General features: G+C 43.3%; 1 protein-coding gene and 1 pseudogene across 3 annotated transcripts in view; one reads left to right on the forward strand and one right to left on the reverse strand.

Moving 5' to 3' along the window:
- Positions 1-1,614: 1,614 nt before the first annotated feature.
- On the reverse strand, positions 1,615-3,571 carry LOC139533344 (oocyte zinc finger protein XlCOF6-like; annotated as a pseudogene).
- A 5,393-nt stretch (positions 3,572-8,964) lies between these two features.
- Positions 8,965-21,281, forward strand: part of LOC139534509 (neuralized-like protein 4) — a 33,846-nt gene continuing 21,529 nt past the window's right edge. The window contains exons 1-10 of one of the 3 annotated variants that reach the window (XM_071333697.1): positions 8,965-9,168; positions 14,187-14,390; positions 14,633-14,918; positions 15,067-15,132; positions 15,277-15,707; positions 16,254-16,365; positions 16,493-16,581; positions 16,663-16,735; positions 17,123-17,396; positions 17,861-18,060. In XM_071333697.1, coding sequence (XP_071189798.1) covers positions 9,004-9,168; positions 14,187-14,390; positions 14,633-14,918; positions 15,067-15,132; positions 15,277-15,707; positions 16,254-16,365; positions 16,493-16,581; positions 16,663-16,735; positions 17,123-17,396; positions 17,861-18,060 — 1,900 coding nt within the window. In that variant the 5' untranslated portion in view covers positions 8,965-9,003. The remainder of the gene's footprint in view (positions 9,169-14,186; positions 14,391-14,632; positions 14,919-15,066; positions 15,133-15,276; positions 15,708-16,253; positions 16,366-16,492; positions 16,582-16,662; positions 16,736-17,122; positions 17,397-17,860; positions 18,061-21,281) is intronic. The other 2 variants (XM_071333695.1, XM_071333696.1) reach the window with 2 other exon arrangements.

Genomic DNA, 21,281 nt, shown 5'->3' on the forward strand with positions numbered 1-21,281 from the left:
AGCACCCCCCTGTCCACATTGAAGGGACAGCAGTGGAGAAAGTGTAAAGTTTTAAGTTCCTCGGCGTACACATCAACGAAAAACTGAAATGGTCCACCCACACAGACATCTCACAAGTCCTCAACTGGCAGCTTCATTAAATAGTACCCGCAAAACACCAGTCTCAACGTCAACAGTGAAGAGGCGACTCCGGGATAATGGCCTTCTAGGCAGCGTTCCTCTGTCCAGTGTCTGTGTTCTTTTGGTCATCTTAATCTTTTGTTTTTATTGGCCAGTCAGTTTTCTTTGCAGCTCTGCCTAGAAGGCCAGCATCCCGGAGTCGCCTCTTCACTGTTGAAGTTGAGACTGGTGTTTTGCGGGTACTATTTAATGAAGCTGCCAGTTGAGTACTTGTGAGGTGTCTGTTTCTCAAACTAGACACTAATGTACTTGTCCTCTTGCTCAGTTGTGCACTGGGGCCCCCCCCTCTTTCTATTCTGGTTAGGGACAGTTTGCACTGCTCTGTGAAGGGCACATACAGTCAATCAAAATATTTACCCTGCTCCTCCAAAAGCATTTGCACTTTGTGCCTTCATAAACCTTAGCTAGCTAACGTTAGTTAGTTAGCTCAAAAATAGTGGACCACTTATTTTTGTTCCAGGAACACTTAAGTCATGGAATTTCAAAAATGTTCACAGTAAAAGTCCCTCACGTAATAGTAGAAGTGTCAATAACCTGTCTTAATTCATGATATGATAAATAATTGTCTAAACATGAACAATGATTCATATATTTTCATATGATGGTTACATTTGCATTAAAACCTGGGTTTTAAAACATGTTCTGTATACAGCACAAACAAATATTGCGCTGTACAGGAAAAACGATTGATTTTCTTGAGTGGAAAATACTCAGTAGGGTCTCTATTAACCAAATATAGTTTGTTTGGGATGGGGACTGTCTCGTACAGTCTGTTGCTGGCTTTTAACGCCACGATATCATGAAGCTATTGACAAATCGAAGATCACTATGGCTTCCAGCCCATCCTGGATTGGCTGTTGATACCTAGCACTACCTAGCCTGCTTGCTAGCACCCACATGAGTGGCAATCCGAATTATCGTGTTGTGGAAATCCCATCTGAGGTCACATGGTCATGTGAAAACTCCTGGCCCTTACCATGAGCTACAGTAGCCACAACTGGGGCCTGTTCAGAAGGATGATGTTACAGAATGTTCAGATTCAGAAATGTATCATGTAGATTAGTTGTCAGAATAAAGAATCGTGTCAGCTCTATTCATTCTATTTCTATCTGAAACTTTCAGAATGTTTCACATCACTAAATCCATTCCTGCATGACTTTCAAACATGGAGATGTGTTAATTCAGAGGGAGTCTGTCTGAGCAATGCATGATTGTGAAATAAACTTCTTGACGGGTTTGAGTAGCGGTTGAGTAGTGACTGGGTAATGGGCCCTATTATTCTTGGTATGGAGTGACTATCATTATAGCCTTATATTTTACATGGTCAAAGTATGATTTTATCAAAATCATTTCCAAACGTATGTTGATTCTGTTCTATCATATAGCCACGTTTAACAGTTGTATTCTGATTAAAAAGTAAAAAGTAAACATGCATGGTTTTAGTGTAACAAGAACATATTACAACTTTATTCACAATTCCAAAATAACAATGAACGTCAAAGCATTGTCAGAATGAAAGCTACAGATTGTGCCTCTAACCTGCGTCCTCCCAGGGGAAGGGTTATTAGATTCCCTCCAATATTAGAAAGAGAAATTGTTTTAAGTCAAACAAACCAATGCCGCAGCCTCCTCTCAACAACCCTGAACCATATGGCTTCTGAAATGTATGATATCCTTATATTTTTTGCCACATTTCCCACAGACATGGAGTTCAGTCACAGAGTGAAATTTTGCTACATGGGTTTTAAGGTAGGACGCCAGAGCAAAGGTTTTACCGCAGTAATCACAGGCGAACGGCTTCTCTCCGGTGTGCAAGGCTACATGGACTTTTAACGATTCGTGTTTATAGAAACCCTTGCCACATTCGTCACAGGTATAAGGGGGTTCTTCGGTGTGTGTGCGTTCGTGTCTCTTGCGCTCACGTTCACCTTTGAAGCCTTTCCCACAGTAGCTGCACGCTAACGGCTTGCTGGTCAGGTGCGAGGCTTGATGCATCTTAAGGTACCTTGACCGAATGAAGGTCATTGGGCATTTGCCGCAAGCATACGGCTTGGAGTCCGTGTGAGTCTTCTTATGGTCACTAAGCGTATACTTGGTTTTGAAACACATCCGACACTGAGAGCACTGGAATGCTCTCTCTTCTGAATGAACACTTGCGTGAATTTTCAAATTTTCTTTTTTTCCGAAGCACTTCCCACATGTTGGACATTGGAACGGCTTCTCTCCCCTATGGACTGATGCTTGGTGCTGTTTGAGTTCGGAAGGAGACTTGAAACCTTTTCCACACAATTCACAACGGTGAGCTCCTCCTCCGCTGTGAGTTAGCTGGTGATTCTTGAGGTATTTCAACTTTACGAAGGTTTTTGGACATTTGTCACAAGCATATGAGTTTGAATTTGAATTGTGCAACATTGTATGTTCCTTGAGGCCATTTTTACTTTTAAAACACTTCTGACACACGAGGCATCGGAACGGTTTCTCTGTTGAATGAACGCTTGCATGTTTGTCCAAATAACTCTTTGTTGCAAAGCACTTTCCACATGATGGGCATTCAAGCGGCTTCTCTCTCCTGTGGACCACTAATTGGTGATTTCTGAGCTTCCAAGCAGTCGGGAAACATTTCCCACATAATTCACAACAGTAAGGTCTCTCTCCTGTGTGAGTCCGTTGATGCTGTTTAAAATTACATAATTTCTTAAAAACCTTACCGCAGTCCGGACAGAGGTATTCTTTCCTGGTGTTGGTAGTCTTATTTAGTTTCCTGTTTGGCCTTGGCTTTCTGTTGTGTAGAGATTCGTCACTCGAGGTTTGTCCGGCATTAGCATTCTCCTCCTCCCATTGGTCATCATCTGCGTTCTCCTTACTTCCGTCTGATTGTGCCACCATGGGTGCTTCTGTTCTCTTCTTTTCCCTCCTGGGTATAGTGGATAGCACAGAATTCCCACTGAGACTTTGTGCATCTGTACTTAGGGCCTGAATGTCTGTAGGCCTGCTTTCTGCCTCTCTGTCTGTAGGCCTACTTGCTGCTTGTTTGGCTGTATTTGGCCCCTGTCTGTTAGAATTAGTGAGTGAGGAAGGTAATTTTGCCAGAGATATAAAGCATTGTTTAATCTCTATGGTTTTAACTCTGATCGTGGTCTCCTTGCAATTTGTAGTCTTGTCAGCCTCATCAATGGGAGTTGGCACGTCAACCTGGGAGAAAAAAAAATGGATTGGATCTCCAACATACACACACACACAGTCAGCAAGTGCCTTGCTCAATGGTACAATGGCAGTACATGTCTGTCCAGGTATTCAAGGATAATAACAGTAAAGGGCTCATGACCACTGATAACGTCAGCCCCCTGGACTGCATAATTCATGCAAATGATGGGGGTCACCTTGGGGTCATGATAGGGGCTGCACCAAATGATTGATGTATTAGAATAATTGATTATGCTGATGTTGTATTAATAGAAGGAAAAGGGCTATAAGACCATATAGGGGTCTTATAGGGTCCTGGACCACAGATTAGCAATATATGCATTATAAGATTATTTTCTAGTCTCTGCCTCTTATAAGAAACGTTATGAGCAGATGTGTGAGCCATTGCGGTCAAAACAGGGTGTCTGTGAGAAAGCGCCTCAAGGCTAAAAGAGATACATAGACACAGACCCCTGCAGGGGAGTAAATAGATAAGAGACAAGTCAGACATACCACTGTAAGCCACAAAGGAGTGGAAAATTACTGCTGAGCCCTTAGAAAACACTGGACTATTGTTTTCTCCTGCAAGTTTGTATGACTGTATATGCAGGGTCTTGGTCTCATGAGTAGAAGGTGTTGACGTAGGCAGTTACATCCCTAGGGGTTGACTGCAAGCATATTAAAGCAACTTTGACCTGTTTTATTTTGCAGAATTTACTCTGAAACATACGTGCTGTGTTTCCGTTGTCAACTTCTGTCTGCAATTGCATTAATAAAGGTTTGATTGATTTACTTAAAGAAGATATTGTCTGATTGCTGATTTCACCAATAAGCCAAAGATTGACAAGGAACAAGGAACCTACCCCAACACAAACATGTTAAATATAACATACCTCCAAATCCTCTGCAAACTCCGGTGAATATGGTAATCCCGTCCATTCCTCCTCTTCCACTGTCTGTGGGGTTCTTCCCACTGTCTTTTCAGGTATCTCCTTACCGTCAGTCATCTCCAATAGCTTAATTTTCAGAGATTTAACCTCACTTTGACTCTGGCATATCTTTGAACACAGAGCTGCAGTACCTTTGGAGATCAAGTGGTTGATTTTGATAATAGTCTTTGTCACGTACTGTTTCATCACACATTTCAACTGGACCTAGAACAAGAGAACATATATAGATATATTTTTCATTCCACAACAACCTGTTTTCAAGCTGTTTAACTATGGATAGAAAACTAATTAGCTCATACGTTAAAGGGATAATCCACCCCCAGAAATGAAACTCCTGTCAATTTGAGGATAGTAGTATATTTTCTATGAGTGAGTAAAATAACAATTTCCCCCATTAATTTTACTTCTAAGTGGTCCGTTCTCACCACTGGAGATAAAAGATAACAATCACATTTTATAACTCTTAAATAATAACCTGCACTCCACATCGCCAAACCAGCCAATAGATGGTAAGGGTATATACCTGTCTAGAACACACCCATCTATTTATATCGTCATGACAAAGTACTGTATATATATTTTTCTTAGGGTGTGTTCCTAAATTCAATCTGGAGTGCGCTCCGGGCGTTCGTAACTTTACTCGCCCTAGCAGAGCTGGTTAGGCTATTTTCATGTTATCCAGATAATTGGTGACTGTAACTGTACAGCTAGCAACAATTTAATTACGCTTTTCTGCCGAGGTTTACTAACACCGGCCATATTCAAGCGGTGTCGATCGTTCGTAAATTCATCAGTTATTCTGCACTCTGTCACACTCAGATGAGTGCTCTGAAATCAGAGTAGAAAGCCAGAGCGAACGGACCATTTGATGTGTTCTATCTAAACAGTGTACCACATTAGTAACTACCATCATGCAATGCGCCCTTTGTGTCTGTGGGAAAAGGGCCGTTGGTGCCATAGTAACGTCTGTACTGTAAGTATTTTGCACTGTCTGCCTCAGAGATGAACTGCAAATTGAACATGGTCTGATTGTAGACGCCTAAATTGACAGTGCAGTGTGTTTAGACGATTTTACCGCTAGCTAGCTACTTCACATGCTGGTAATTGTGTTTGGCTACCCAACTAGCCAGCCAGCCCAGAGAGAGCATTGCATTGTGGGTTTTGCAGTCGACTTGGCTGCAACAGATTTCCACAACGATTTGCACGTTGTTACCAACCTCGTTATAACGAAATTAAACATTTGTGAACAACAAATATTGTATTAGTGTCATTTAACACTGCAAATCATAGGAAGTAGTGATTTTGGATGGATTATGAAACATTTTATTTGTAAAGTTAGCCACTTACTTTTACCTCCAACTTGGACTCCCCTGTCTTTCCTGCATCGACAATGCCTGTGCTGTGTTGTGTAGAAAAGACTGAGACTGACATACATTTGTCAATTTCATCCTCAAACGACATCATTAATTCATCCATAATAGATACCAACTCATTATGGAAAGGATCTGGCTGCCACATCTTGTATTTGTTAGTTAATTATCAACAGCGATTGTTACATTTTTAACAAAGTACAACAACATACATAGACCGTATGACGATACACCTTCTTCTTCGGTGGGGTTTAACGGCGGTTAGCATCCAATAATGGTGCATTACCCCCACCAACTGGACTGAAGTATAAATCCATTGTCCACTGAGTGCACAAAACATTAGGAACACCTGCTCTCCCATGACAGACTGACCAGGTGAATCCAGAAAGAAAGTTATGACCCCCTTATTGATGTCACTTGTTAAATCCACTTGAATCAGTGTAGATGAAGGGGAGAAGACAGGTTAAATAAGGATTTTTAAGCCTTGAGACATGGATCGGGTATGTGTGCTATTCAGAGGGTGAATGGGCAAGACAAAATATTTAAGTGTCTTTGAACACGGTATGGTAGTATGTGCCAGGCGCACCGGTTTGAGTCTATCAAGAACTGCAAAGCTGCTGGGTTTTTCACAAACAGTTTCCCATGTGCATCAAGAATGGTCCACCACCCAAAACTCATCCAGCCAACTTGACACAACTGTGGGAAGCATTGGAGTCAACATGAGTCAGCATCGCTGTGAAACACTTTTGACACCTTGTAGAGTCCATGCCCACTGACGAATTGAGGCTGTTCTGAGGGCAAAAGGGGGTACAACTCAATATTAGGAAGGGGCTCTTAATGTTTTGTACACTCAGTGTACTTTGTGATACGAAAAGAGAAAAATTTCCCGGCCAACTAACCGGTAGTCACTAGTTACCACAGCCACAAAGTCATAAACCCTGCCTATTTCTACAATTATCTTCTTAAAATGTGATTTGAAACCTAACCTTAATCGCACTGCTAACATTATTAAGACCAAAAGGCTAATGTTTCTTTATACATTTTTACGATATAGCCAATTTTGACTTTGTGGCTCTGGTAACTAGTGGGAACACAACCTACCCAATCACTCTTTAAAAACCCACCACCCCATTCCACTATTTTGACCCCATCTTATCCTACACCAGGACAACGGCCTGGCAGGACAGGAAACTACCATTCAACACACCCTGTAACTCTTCTGCAGTAAATTCTCATATTACTAAGTACTTCTCTGCAGCTGCCACCACAACACCTATTTTCTGTGACTTACATTCCATTCCGGTGGTACAGGTGATAACCATGGCAATGAACACTAAAAATCTAACCTTACTGAAGCACATTTAATTTGTAGGCCTATCACTCTGTACTGGAAAAAGTATACTACTCACTGTGAGCCTGTTAGGGTCCCTCACCCTTGAACCATCTTCATCTACTTTCTTCACTGGCTCAGCATAGAACACCTTCTGTACAACTCTGACCCTAGCAACCTCAACCTGCCTCTCTCGCACCAGACACTTCTGATCCTCAGCAACAAGATAGTGGTTGTCATGGCGCCGTACGGTAGCCTAGGCAGAGAGCTCTATAACTATTCGACCTATTTTTTCCATAATTTTTAAGTGTTTTTTTGTAGCTTTTGTTTAAGGTATTTTTTTGGGGGGGGGGGGGGTTGGTTGCTCTAGGGTTTGATCACTATATCCTGTGGACTCAGTTGCAGGATCATGATGAAAAGTCTATATTTTGGCTTGATAGCTAGGATGTTTGGAGTCTAATAATGTGGCTTTCTGTTTCATCTGTTTGGAAGTATTACACCAAGGACTGCACGCTGTGTAGCAGAGGAAGTACAAGGACTGTTCAGGGAACGCTCCAATGGAGTGACTGACCATTCAGGGAAGCATGTGTGGTGGGCTGTTGAAGAGCTCCGGGCCTGTTTTTTATACTGTCTTTGTTTCTCCTTGTCTGTCTCATCGATGACCTCTCCCACTGAACCTACACTGCCTTTCCAACCCAAATTGTCCTCAACTTCATCCCAAGCCGACTGAGACTTTCAATCTTCATCATTTACATTTTGGGTTTGTTGTTTTACTTTTTATGCACTTTGAGACAGGTAAAAAAAAATGTATTCATTATTATTAGATCTGTAAATCCAAGTATGCCTAGTACGCTAGGTCTACTGTTTAGGCCAGGCATACTATGTTATGTTTGTTCATCTTTTGAGCCATTTATTTATTAAGAGGACCACAATGGTGTCATTCTCGATGATTTTAAATGCATTATCCACATGTGTGTTTGTATAGTGTTTTACATGATCATATACAGTGGGGAGAACAAGTATTTGATACACTGCCGATTTTGCAGGTTTTCCTACTTACAAAGCATGTAGAGGTCTGTAATTTTTTTATCATAGGTACACTTCAACTGTGAGAGACGGAATCTAAAACAAAAATCCAGAAAATCACATTGTATGATTTTTAAGTAATTAATTAGCATTTTTTTCCCCCCATAGTGATCACTGAACGGACCTGAGGTAACTAATTTCCGGGTTTTAAGGACTACAATATTGACATATAGTAAGGAACTACAAGCTGGCGAGCTCTATTGCTGTGCATTATATAGAAAGGCGCATTACTGCTACCTGCTGTATTGGATGTCAAAACTCCGTCCCTCCATTAGCCTCATGCGCCCTCTAGTGTTCCGTCTTGTAGTGTGCATGATCTCTGAAAATGCCATCGAAATAGCGAAGGAAATAGTTTTTCGGTGTAAAAATGTTTTCTTCATAGCACAATTTTGGTGCAATTATTGCCATAACATAATTTAATATCTTAATGCACAGCAATTAATAAGGTCCCATTCGGTGAGCAAGGCATCTACTCCTCATAACAACTTGGATTTGCAATATCCAGCTGACTCGCGCTCTGCAAAAATGTATTTATCTATATTTTAATGTCTATGTATTATTAGTGAATAGTATAATTGAAGCATAATGCATGCTTTATATAGTGTGCTGCTAAATGAACCATGTAGTTATATGAGCTTTTAATGCTTGGTTTCAAAGAGTTGAGGAATATGGCAGATGTATGCATATAAAACACTGCTCATTCTTGTAAATCTGTGATAAATGTTCTATTGATTGATTCTGCTTGGACAGAAAGCGGACCACACTGCCATAAAGCAATTTTGCTTACTTGACCTTCTGCCGTTAATCTTAAAAAATGTGGGCGCGTATTTCGATTTGGATTTAAAGCCAGAGCTTTCATATTGTCGCAAACCCATGTGTCGCGAAGCACGCCGCCCCAGTGAAGATGGCGGCTGAGCTGCACCCGCGTAGCGGAAAACTGATCGGACTGTCGAATTCGAACAGAACCGCTCAGCGGAACCAACCAGTCCAAGAATTTAACCACGGGTTGGTTCTAAGCAGAGAGCCACTGAGGGACCGGGATGTATTCACCGTCCGTATTGACAAGAAGGTAAACAGAGCTGTCACTTTCAGCTCGGTGGGGGAGAGAGATGGGAATGCGAGGAGAGAGTGCATCCCGTGCCAGTGGGACGGAGTCTCTCTGTTGTCCGCAGTGGTGCTCGTGCCTTATTCAGTCCTCTTTGGGCGTGCGCAGTTTGACAATCAAGCAGTACAGTGTTGATAGGTTTACTAGCGATCGTTTTAGCCATATCCTGTCCAAAATGTACTGCAACACATTTGCATTGGCACATTGACAACAACAATTGTTCAACACAATTAGCTAGCCAGCCCAGCTAGCTCTGTGTGGTCCAGTCCATATACAATGTATACTTTTTTTTTTACGAAGGCAAAGTCAACTAGCGACCTCCTCGCTACCAATTACAAGGCTAACTTTACAGTAACGTTAGCTAAGCTATAGCTAATGTTAACCATACTAGCGAGCTTTTCGTGTGTGGATCGAACCAGTAAGTGCCTCGCTCTGTCAAAACACGGTAACGTTAGCTTTCAACGGCTAACTAACTAGCTATTGCTAGCCAAATGAATGACCTATTATTACCACGACCAACATTTAGCTTGATAGATTCACTACTGTATAGCAACGTTAGCTCGTTTAGTTAGCCATGAGTTTGCTTGTTTGAAATGTAAGGTAGCGAGCTACTGTAGCTAGGTAACGTTAGCTATATCTCTAAGTTAGTTAACTAGCAACAGTCACTTGGTAGACCGCACACAGGCAGCAGCATTTTTCAGTTGTTGACGTCTAGCTAGTCACAGAGGTCGACCTACAGCTAGACGACAGAAGCCAACTGGTTGAGTCAAGTTAACCTGTCTGTCAGGTAGGCCATATGTCAATAATGTGGTCTTGACCAAAGATATAGAACCCCATATGGTCTGGTCTTGATAAGCAAAATAAAGGCAAAGCAGATATCAGTTGTGTCCTAATTGGTGTATGGTCAACTCAAGACCAACGTTGACCCTGTGTCAGTGGTTAGGGGGAAACCTCACCCTACTCTGAATAGGCTGTAGTTTATCTGGATTATTGGACCTCTTTGTGATACACATTGGCTGTGTTTACACAGGCAGCCTAATTCTGATCTTTTTTCTCAAATTTATGTTTTGACCAATCAGATTAGATCTTTTGCCAATAATTTGGCAAAAACTCAATTGTGCTGCCTGTGTAAACATAGCCATTGGGCTTGTTCAAAGTTGACTGACTGACTGATCTACAAATCACCTTGCATCATAAATAACTACTTATTATTATTTGTAGATCAATCAGTCACCATTTACCCACAATGTATAATGATTTGATGCTCTCCAACGCGGCCAATGTTTTGAACCCTAATTTATCTTTTGAACTGCATGTAGTCCTAGGCTAACCGTTAGTTACTGTTTCTGTTAAAAGGTCTGCCTGCCTATGCAACATTTAGACTTCTTATCTCTATGCCGACCGCAGCACCTCGTTTGCCTGTTATCTAATTATAACGCAGATAGCCATGATTATCGGTCTGCCGGCCCGTTGGTGACCCTCACACCTGTGGGTTTTTGGCAGAGGGCACTAGTACTGTCTCCTCCAATGCCATTTTAGCCCAACTGGGGTAGCACACAGCTCAGTGAACATGTATAGAGGGTGTATTGTTCAACCACTTGTAATGCCACTCTAGAAATCACTAGCTTGTCACATGAATAACAAACTCACACAACAAGCTTTCACATGAAGAGCATAGCTAACTAGATGGATAACATTAACAACAGATAGGCCTATATCCCTCCCGGCAGTGAGTGACCCAATATGTTTTCTCACTGGCGATAGTTTCATGGCCAGTATCACCCTCATGTATCAAAGCTATAATGGACCACTATCCGTAATTGCATGACAGAAATCAATATCTGTGCTGTACAGTCAGTGCAACAAACTTGGCATTGTTGCTACAGTAAGGCTATTTATAGACATTGATATAGGTTGTGTCTTGTCCTGCAATCGGACAACAGGCAAATGCACCAAAACCAAGCTGCTAGATTGATATACGACAGCTTGTTCGGTGTGGAATATGATGGTGTTTGTTGGTAATAGTGACAGTAGCATATTAAGCGGGATGGTCGTTTGGTAAGCACTAGTGTAGTATGTGCCTGCCTCTCCCCCTGGCTGCTAGTCTTTGTAGTGTGTGTGTGTGTGTGTCAGAGAGAGATAAGGAGGTGCAGCAGCTTGTATTCACAGATGTGTTTGTGTATGCATTCGTTTGCAGATTTGTGTGTATGTGTGCTGGGGAGAGAGAGCGAGAGATGGATGCAGCTTTTTAGTGTGTGAGAGAGGGTCTACATCAGATTTAGAATGGGCTTGCAAGGATGAATACCGCAATAACAGATGTGATTTTCAGTATCACCAAATGTGTAGGCCAAAGTCACCACATTTTGTGACACTGAAAATTACAACATCTGGCGTTACGGCATTCAGCTGAGACGTGTGCGCCTAAGTTGAAAAAAATACATTTAGGAGCAGCGGTGCTCCTAAATTAAGATTCCAGGTCCCATAGCAAAATATTTAGGCACATATGTGAGTACAATGTTTGCACTGTAGAGCCCTGCTCTAAATTGAATTCCTCTGCCTCAATTTACAGTATATTATTTACTCTTGGTCCATCTTTAACCCAGCTCAACCTCTTGTACTCTCTGACCTGCCTTCTCCTGTCCTCGCTATCTGTAGGCCTACTATGATACATTTACTAACTTGTTTTCATTTGATGGACTTTACTCTGCTTTTTGGTCTTCAAGTCAAATGTGAGTTTGTTGTTCACAGAATTGTTCACTCAATTAGTATTTGGTAGCATTGCCTTTAAATTGTTTAACTTGGGTCAAACGTTTCGGGTAGCCTTCCACAAGCTTCCCACAATAAGTTGGGTGAATTTTGGCCCATTCCTCCTGACAGAGCTGGTGCATAATTTTCTGGAATTTTCCAAGCTGTTTAAAGGCACAGTCAACTTAGTGTATGTAAACAACTTCAGACCCACTGGAATTGTGATACAGTGTAATAATCTGTAAACAATTATTGGAAAAGTTTTAATGACTCCAACCTAAGTGTATGTAAACTTCCGACTTCAACTGTACATGCATACATACATACATACATACAGTTGAAGTCGGAAGTTTACATACACTTAGGTTGGAGTCATTAACTCGTTTTTCAACCACTCCACAAATTTCTTGTTAACAAACTATAGTTTTGGCAAGTCGGTTAATACATCTACTTTATGCATGACACAAGTAATTTACAGACAGATTATTTCAGTTATAATTCACTATCACAATTCCAGTAAGTCAGAAGTTTACATACACTAAGTTGACTGTGCCTTTAAACAGCTTAGAAAATTCCAGAAAATGATGTCATGGCTTTAGAAGCTGATAGGCTAATTGACATCATTTGAGTCAATTGGAGGTGTACCTGTGGATGTATTTCAAGGCCTACCTTCAAACTCAGTGCCTCTTTGCTTGACATCATGGGAAAATCAAAAGAAATCAGACAAGACCTCAGAAAAACAATTGTAGACCTCCATAAGTCTGGTTCATCCTTGGGCGCAATTTCGAAATGCCTGAAGGTACCACATTCATCTGTAAAAACAATAGTACGCAAGTATAAACACCATGGGACCACGCAGCCGTCATACCGCTCAGGAGGGAGACTCCTGTCTCCTAGAGATGAACGTACTTTGGTGCGAAAAGTGCAAATCAATCCCAGAACAGCAGCAAAAGACCTTGTTAAGATGCTGGAGGAAACAGGTACAATAGTATCTATATCCACAGTAAAACGAGTCCTATATCGACAACCTGAAAGGCCGCTCAGCAAGGAAGAAGCCATTGCTCCAAAACCGCCATAAAAAAGCCATACTACGGTTTGCAGCTGCACATGGGGACAAAGATTGGACTTTTCGGAGAAATGCCTTCTGGTCTGATGAAACAAAAATAAAACTGTTTGGCCATAATGACCATCGTTATGTTTGGAGTAAAAAGGGGGAGGCTTGCAAGCCGAAGAACACCATCCCAACCGTGAAGCACGGGGGTGGCAGCATCATGTTGTGGGGGTGCTTTGCTGCAGGAGGTACTGGTGCACTTCACAAAACAGATGGCATCATGACAAGGAAAAGTATGTGGATATATTGAAGCAACATCTCAAGACATCAGTCAGGAAGTTAAAGCTTGGTTGCAAATGGGTCTTCCAAATGGACAATGACACCCAAGCATACTTCCAAAGTTGTGGGAAAATGGCTTAAGGACAGTAAAGTCAAGGTATTGGAGTGGCCATCACAAAGCCCTGACCTCAATTCAGGTGACTGCCTCATGTTCCAGGTGACTGCCTCATGAAGCTGGTTGAGAGAATGCCAAGAGTGTGCAAAGCTGTCATCAAGGCAAAAGGTGGCTACTTTGAAGAATCTCAAATATAAAATATATTTTGATTTGTTAAACAGCTTTGGTCACTACATAATTACATATGTGTTATTTCATAGTTTTGATGTCTTGACTATTATTCTACAATGTAGACAATAATAAAAAATAAAGAGAAACCCTTGAATGACTAGGTGTGTCAACTTTTGTATGGTACTGTATATATGCTAACAACAAAGGAATAAAGAAATAAGAATAGCAATATTTTATTTGGAATAACATTGGAAGGCTATACTTAAGCAATATGGCCCAAGGAGGTGTGGTATATGGCTAATATACCACGGTTAAGGGCAGTTCTTATGCACGGAGTTCCTGAAAACAGCCCTTAGCTGGGGTATATTTGCCATATCACAAACCCCCGAGGTGCCTTATTGCTATTATAAACTGTTTACCAACGTTAATAGAGCGTTAAAAATAACTTTTGTCATACCCGTTGTATACGGTCTGATATACTACGACTGTCAGCCAATCATCATTCAGGGCTTGTACCACCCAGTTTATAAAATGTATTGTACATTACTGACTAGATCTAAAAAGGGACATAAAATAAATAGATGAACTAGAAGCCTAAATAAATGTCACTTTCTTCTGCAGGTGAACTCATGGAGCGGCTCCGTAGAGATTGGGGTGACTGCTCTGGACCCGGCTTGTCTCGATTTCCCCAGCAGCGCTACGGGTCTGAAGGGAGGCTCCTGGATTGTCTCTGGCTGCTCAGTCCTACGCGACGGCCGCTCCGTCCTCGAGGAGTACGGCCGTGACCTGGACCAGCTGGCCGAGGGTGACCGCGTGGGCATACAGGTAAGTAGGCTAGTGGTTAAGAGAAGCGGGCACTGAATTGGTAACAGGAGGGGTACTGGTCACTGAGCCTTGCCGTTGTGTCCTTGAGGAAGGCACTCAATCTCTACAATTGCTCTCCATCCAGGGGGGCTGCTCTATGGCTGACCCTGTGCCTCTCAACTCTGTGTGTGTATTTGGGGAGGTTGAGATGTCTTTCTCTAAAAATTGAATATTGCTATTCTTATTTCTGTTCTCCTATTCAGCGGAGCGCCCGCGGCGAGCTCCACCTGTGGGTGAACGGGCATGACTGTGGTGCAGCTGCCAGCGGTCTCCCGACGCGCCTCTGGGCGGTGGTGGACCTCTACGGCAAGTGTACGCAAGTGACGGTGGTGAGCTGCGAGCCGCCCTCCTCGATGGAGAGAGATACGGAGAGGGAGACGGTGGAGGGGCATGAGGAGGTGGTGGTGTGCGGGGTCAGTGAGGGAGACACCGAGGATCTGACGTCAGTGGTGAATCTGGCAGCAGTGACAAATGGGACGACAGAGGAAGGTAGGAGTTGTTTTTGTTTGCAATGTTTATGTATTAAAAGATAGGGTTCGTTGTGTCATTGTGTGAAAGGTTGTAGAAGTGTAAATAAGGGAAAGACGGACTCCTGTCTCTCTCACTCTTGTTTCGTCTCTTTCCTCCTTTATCTCAGTGCCGGAGCTCCCTCCTACTCACAACCGACCTGACAAGTTCCCCAACAACATAGAGCCTGAAACGGGTACGGAAATAAAACTCCCCAAGGCTCTACCTGAATATCTATTACATTTGGTCAATGATGCAACATTATTGACTGTCTCTCTCCGGTCTCTCTCTCTCCATTTCTCTCTTTCCTGTCTTTTTCTTTCTTTCTCTAACTCTGTAGCTCTGACGGAGCACCAGCTCTTTGACGTGTTCAACAATGCCATCGTGTCCCTCTACCGCTCAGAGGACGAGGGCGGAGGAGGACGAGACCTGGGGGGAGGAACGGGGACAGACTCTGGGACAGGGGTTAGAGGGGACAGGGGGAGCAGCAGCGGAGGGGGAGCTGTCAACAGTAACAGTAGTAATAGTGACAGCGGGGCCGGAACCGGCAATACCGGAAGCACCAATAACAGCCCCGCGGGAGGGGCGGGACTTGGGGCGGTGACGAGCGGGATGATGACCAATGACGCGCTGCTGTTCCATGAGAAGTGCGGTACGCTGATCAAGCTGAGCAACAACAACAAGACGGCGGAGAGGCGGAGGCCGCTGGACGAGTTCAACAACGGCGTGGTCATGACCAACCGGCCGCTCCGACACAACGAGATGTTTGAGGTGCGGCCAATGACTGGCTCCAATACTGAGATGTGAATGCTTAGAATGACAAAGGGCGGGGTTTAGAGCAAAGAATAAAGAATACATGTGCTGTCATATTAATGATGAAACAGATGTATAGCTGACACCCGCTGTCATAACTGTTTACGACATGTTTATGACATCTGTTTCGGACGGCGGGGTGAAGTGTCACCATTTTGCTATTACATCACAATTTAAGGCTACTCCTCTTCATATGATAAAGCTGGAGGCTTCAGATTAGCCAATTAATATTCATGATGCTACTGCCACAGGCTGTGAATAGATAACTACATTTTCATTTGAATCTGCTGGATTGCAGCTTGATATGAATAATATATTGTAAATTGGAAAATTGGTGAATGTTTCTATATTCTGGAGGATACAGGGTGAGAGAATTCACTAGACGCCAAAAGGACCGAAGCTGGGAGGGACTGCCTGAACTTGTCCAATAACAAACGCTTACTTACGTTTTCTGTTGTCGCAAAACGTTTTGAGTGAATACTCCCCTGGTTTCTGTTGCCACAGATCCGTATAGATAAGCTGGTGGACAAGTGGTCGGGGTCGATTGAGATCGGCGTGACAACACACAACCCCAACAACTTGGACTACCCTGCCACAATGACAAATCTGCGCTCAGGTATGTAACACACACACAAAACGGCAAAATGCATTATTCTGTGTGCAGTTTTTTGTGGAATAGATCATGTTACAGTACGTATTATGTTCATGCCGCTTGTGTGTGTGTGTGTTTCTTGCCTTCCCAGGTACAATCATGATGAGTGGCTGTGGTATCCTGACTAACGGCAAGGGGACCCGTCGGGAGTACTGTGAATTCAGCCTAGACGAACTGCAGGTCAGTACAACACACACACACACACACACACACGCTAACAGACACACACAGCCTAATGCCATATGTGTCACTGTCTTCCAGGAAGGGGATCACATAGGCCTGATGCACAAGGCCAGCGGAGCTCTTCACTTCTACATCAATGGCATCGACCAAGGTGAGAGTGACACGCCAGGAGCATCCGTCAATGTAAAGAGGGATTGAATGGCTGTAGCGTGGCGTTGGAGGGATAGTCACTTAGAGCTCGTCCATTGGTATAGTAGTAACCTTGCGGCGACCTAAGGACAGACAAACCATGAAGCGAAAATGCATGAAATATTTTATTTCATAAAAATACACATTGTTGAAATTGTTATTATGTTTTACATACTCATTGTTATTTGATGTATTGCTTAATTGTCATGCAGTGGTGATTTTTGACCCGTACAATGTAAAAAATTATGGTAGTTTCAAGAAATGCATACAATTGCAAGTCATTATCATATTTCATCCAAACATCCAATTCTTCCATGACCTCAATTTGACCTCTGACCCTGCCCCCTAGGCGTGGCGGCGGCCCAGACACCTCCCATGGTCTACGGTGTGGTTGACCTCTACGGCATGGCGGTCAAGGTGACCATCGTCCACAATCACAACCACAGCGACCGGCTGCGTCGCAACAACGCCATAATGCGGGCGCTGTCCCCCGACGTGGGCCGCCCCCGGCCCGCCCTCTCCCTCACCTCGGACCCTGACGCCACCGACCGCCTCCTCTTCCACACCAACTGTGGGCAAAAGGCGGCCATCATCAGTGAAGGCAGGACTGCTCTTCGCCCTCAGTACGTAACCATGGCTTTGATCCAAACAATATTATTATCAACTGTCTGTATGATTCAAATGGTCAGTTTACGGCCCTTTTTGTATTTGTAGAAAAGGACCAGTCGACTCCGTAGACAGTTGAGGTTAAGGATATAATTTTCAACATCAGAAATACAGATATTTGGTTTCTCTAGAAATAATTATTGATGATGATGCACTCCTATTACACTCACAGGTCAAAAATAGGAGCTACTCTTATGTGATGATTTCTGACCCTGCCTCCTAGGCGTGGCAACATCGTTACAGTCCATTACCAACTCAATGACGACATTGCGCTTGCTCTTTGGGGTCTTTTTGACTCTTGCTGATGTTAAAGGGCCCTTATAAATAATGTCATGTATGTATGTGACATGCCTTATACAATATATTGCTAAATAGATAAATGTATAAATTGATTTGATTGTGTGAATTTTTCCTCGGGCAGTGCGACGGACGACTTCAACCACGGCGTGGTCCTGAGTGGCCGCCCGCTGCGCTCCAACGAGGTGTTCCAGGTGCGCATCGACAAGATGGTGGACAAGTGGGCGGGCTCCATTGAGATTGGCGTGACCACGCACAACCCCGCCTACCTGCAGCTGCCCTCCACCATGACCAACCTGCGCTCAGGTAATACCAACCAATCAGGTAATACCATCCTCTTACCCCTAGACACACCAGATAATACCAATCTCTTACCCCAGATAATACCAACCTCTTACCCCAGATAATACCATCCTCTTACCCCTAGACACCCTAGATAATACCAACCTCTTACCCCAGATAATACCAACCTCTTACCCCAGATAATACCATCCTCTTACCCCTAGATAATACCGACCTCTTACCCCTAGACACCCCAGATAATACCAACCTCTTACCCCAGATAATACCAATCTCTTACCCCAGATAATACCAATCTCTTACCCCAGATAATACCAATCTCTTACCCCTAGACACCCTAGATAATACCAACCTCTTACCCCAGATAATACCATCCTCTTACCCCTAGACACCCTAGATCACATATGTCAGAGTCAAGGCCCGCGGGCCACATCCGGCCCGCGAGAAGGTTTTTTACGGCCCCTGGGATGATCTTGATTTATTATTAGAACCGGCCCGCAGACCGCAGCAAGCCGGCAGCCCGCAGATCTTTTACACGCACCAATACTACATTTCCCACAATGCAACGGTGACGCACCGAGCAGTAGGCTGCTTCATTTCAATATTTATTGGCACAGCAGTCGTCAGCATCACAGTAAAATTAACTTTCAGATACCCATCAAAAATGGCAAAACGGAAGGTGGACACTGAGAACCGGGGGTTTCAAACAAGGTGGGAGTCGGAGTATATGTTCACGGAGGTAGCTGGAAAACCTGTGTGTCTTCTGTGTGGAGAAAGTGTGGCGGTACTGAAAGAGTATAATCTGAGACGACATTATGAAACGAAACACGCGGACAAAAACAAGAATATGGACATGGAACAAAGGCTACAAAAGGCAGAGGAATTAAAACGAGGCCTCAAATCTCGACAGGCTCTGTTCAAAAAAGCCAAATCACAAGGCCAGGCTGCTGTCAAGGCCAGTTTTATTTTGGCAGAAGAGATCGCTAAATCAGCCCGGCCATTTACGGAGGGGGATTTCATCAAAAACTGCATGATTAAAGTTTGTGACGAAGTTTGCCCAGAAAAAAGGCAACTCTTTTTAAATGTGAGTCTGAGCAGAAACACCATTGCCGAGAGAGTAGACCAGTTGTCCATCAATCTAAAAGAGCAGCTTGTGAAAAAGGGAAAAGATTTCATTGCATATTCCTTGGCTGTGGATGAGAGCACCGACATTTCTGACATTGCCCAGTTGTCAATTTTCATCCGCGGAGTGGACTCCAGCCTAAGCGTGACAGAGGAGTTTTTGGCTTTACGTCCTATGCATGGCACAACTACGGGGCATGATTTGTATGAAGAGGTGTCAAGATGTGTAAATGAGATGGAGCTGCCTTGGGAAAAACTCGTGGGTTTGACAACCGACGGAGCACCTGCGATGTGTGGACACAGGAGCGGACTGGTGGCGAAGATACGGGAAAAGATGCAAGAGGAAAACGCGACAGGTGAGCTGACAGCTTATCATTGTATCATACACCAGGAAGCGTTGTGCGGTAAAGCCTTGAAAATGGAGCATGTAATGAGCATCATCACGCGCACAGTTAACTTTATCAGAGCCAAAGGTTTGAATCACCGCCAGTTCAAGGCATTTCTGACGGAGTTAGAAACGGAGCATGGTGATTTGCCTTATCACACAGAGGTGCGATGGCTAAGCCAGGGAAAGGTGCTTCAAAGATGTTTCGAGCTTCGTGAGGAGATTTGTCTGTTCTTGGACAGCAAAGGGAAAGACACAACACAACTCCGAGACGAAATGTTTCTGTGTGAAATGGCTTTTCTGTGTGACATTACGAGTCATCTGAATGCAATGAACTTGCAGCTGCAGGGTCGGGATCATGTCATCTCTGATATGTACAGTACAGTGAAGGCATTTAAAACCAAACTGACTCTGTGGGAGACGCAGATGCGGAAAGAAAATTTGAGCCACTTTCCCAGCTGCCAGACCATGAAAGAGAAGCTCTCTACCAGTGCGTTCCCGAGCGCACAGTTGGCTGATAAAATAGGTATGCTTGCCGCTGACTTTCGACGCCGATTTGCTGACTTTGAAGCACAAAAAAGCAGGTTGGAACTGCTCGGTAACCCATTTGCTGTTGACGTGGAAAGCTCACCACCAAACCTCCAAATGGAGTTGATTGACCTCCAATGCAATGATGCACTGAGGGCAAAATATGCGGCAGTGGGTGCTGCGGAGTTCGCCCGTTTCCTCCCCGACACAATGCCCCAGCTGCGCATCCAGGCTGCTCAAACGTTGTCTATGTTTGGCAGCACATACCTGTGTGAACAACTGTTTTCTTTGATGAACCTGAACAAAACATCACACAGAAGTCGACTTACTGCTGAACACCTCCACTCAATTCTGAGGATTTCCTCAGCTCAGAGCCTTACCCCGAACATTGATGAACTTGTGGAAAAGATGGGACACCACCAAGTATCACCCTCAACCTCAAACAAGTGAACATTACTGTGCAATCACATATTTAGAGTTTTTACTCAGTTCAAGTTTAAAAGTTAAAGTTTAATATTTGTTTTCACTGCATGTTACTTCTCCTTAAACAAAGTGTTGTTTTTGATTAATAGATTTTTGCACTTTATTTTATTGTATTTCAATCCAATTATATTTTAAAAATATTTCAGTTGAGTGGATGATAGAAAATTGCTATTATTGTTTTTTTCTTTGAAGTAAATTTAGCCCACTTTTGCTAAAATAGAAAATATAGGCTACTGATGGTGCCTTGAATACCGGTTTCTTTCATTTAATGTTCATGTTATGGGGATTTTTATATAAAGGAAATTTGTCTTTTGTGTCTGTTGAAAATTAAAGATTACTGACAGAGCCATAAGAAAATATTGCTTTATTTATCTGATCATATTGGAATATATTTGTTAGGTTTTCAGTAGGTTCAATTAGGTTCACTAGACTATATGCGTCATTTAAAAATTTTTCAATGAACATTCGAACAGTCCGGCCCTCGGCTTGTAGCTAAATTTTTTATTTGGCCCTCCGTCCATTTGACTTTGACACCCCTGCCCTAGATAATACCAACCTCTTACCCCAGATAATACCAACCTCTTACCCCAGATAATACCATCCTCTTACCCCTAGACACCCTAGATAATACCAACCTCTTACCCCAGATAATGCCATCCCCTTACCCCTAGACACCCCAGATAATACCAACCTCTTACCCCAGATAATACCGACCTCTTACCCCTAG

Source organism: Salvelinus alpinus, chromosome 11 (assembly GCF_045679555.1).
Source record: "Salvelinus alpinus chromosome 11, SLU_Salpinus.1, whole genome shotgun sequence".
Classification (NCBI taxonomy): domain Eukaryota; kingdom Metazoa; phylum Chordata; class Actinopteri; order Salmoniformes; family Salmonidae; genus Salvelinus; species Salvelinus alpinus.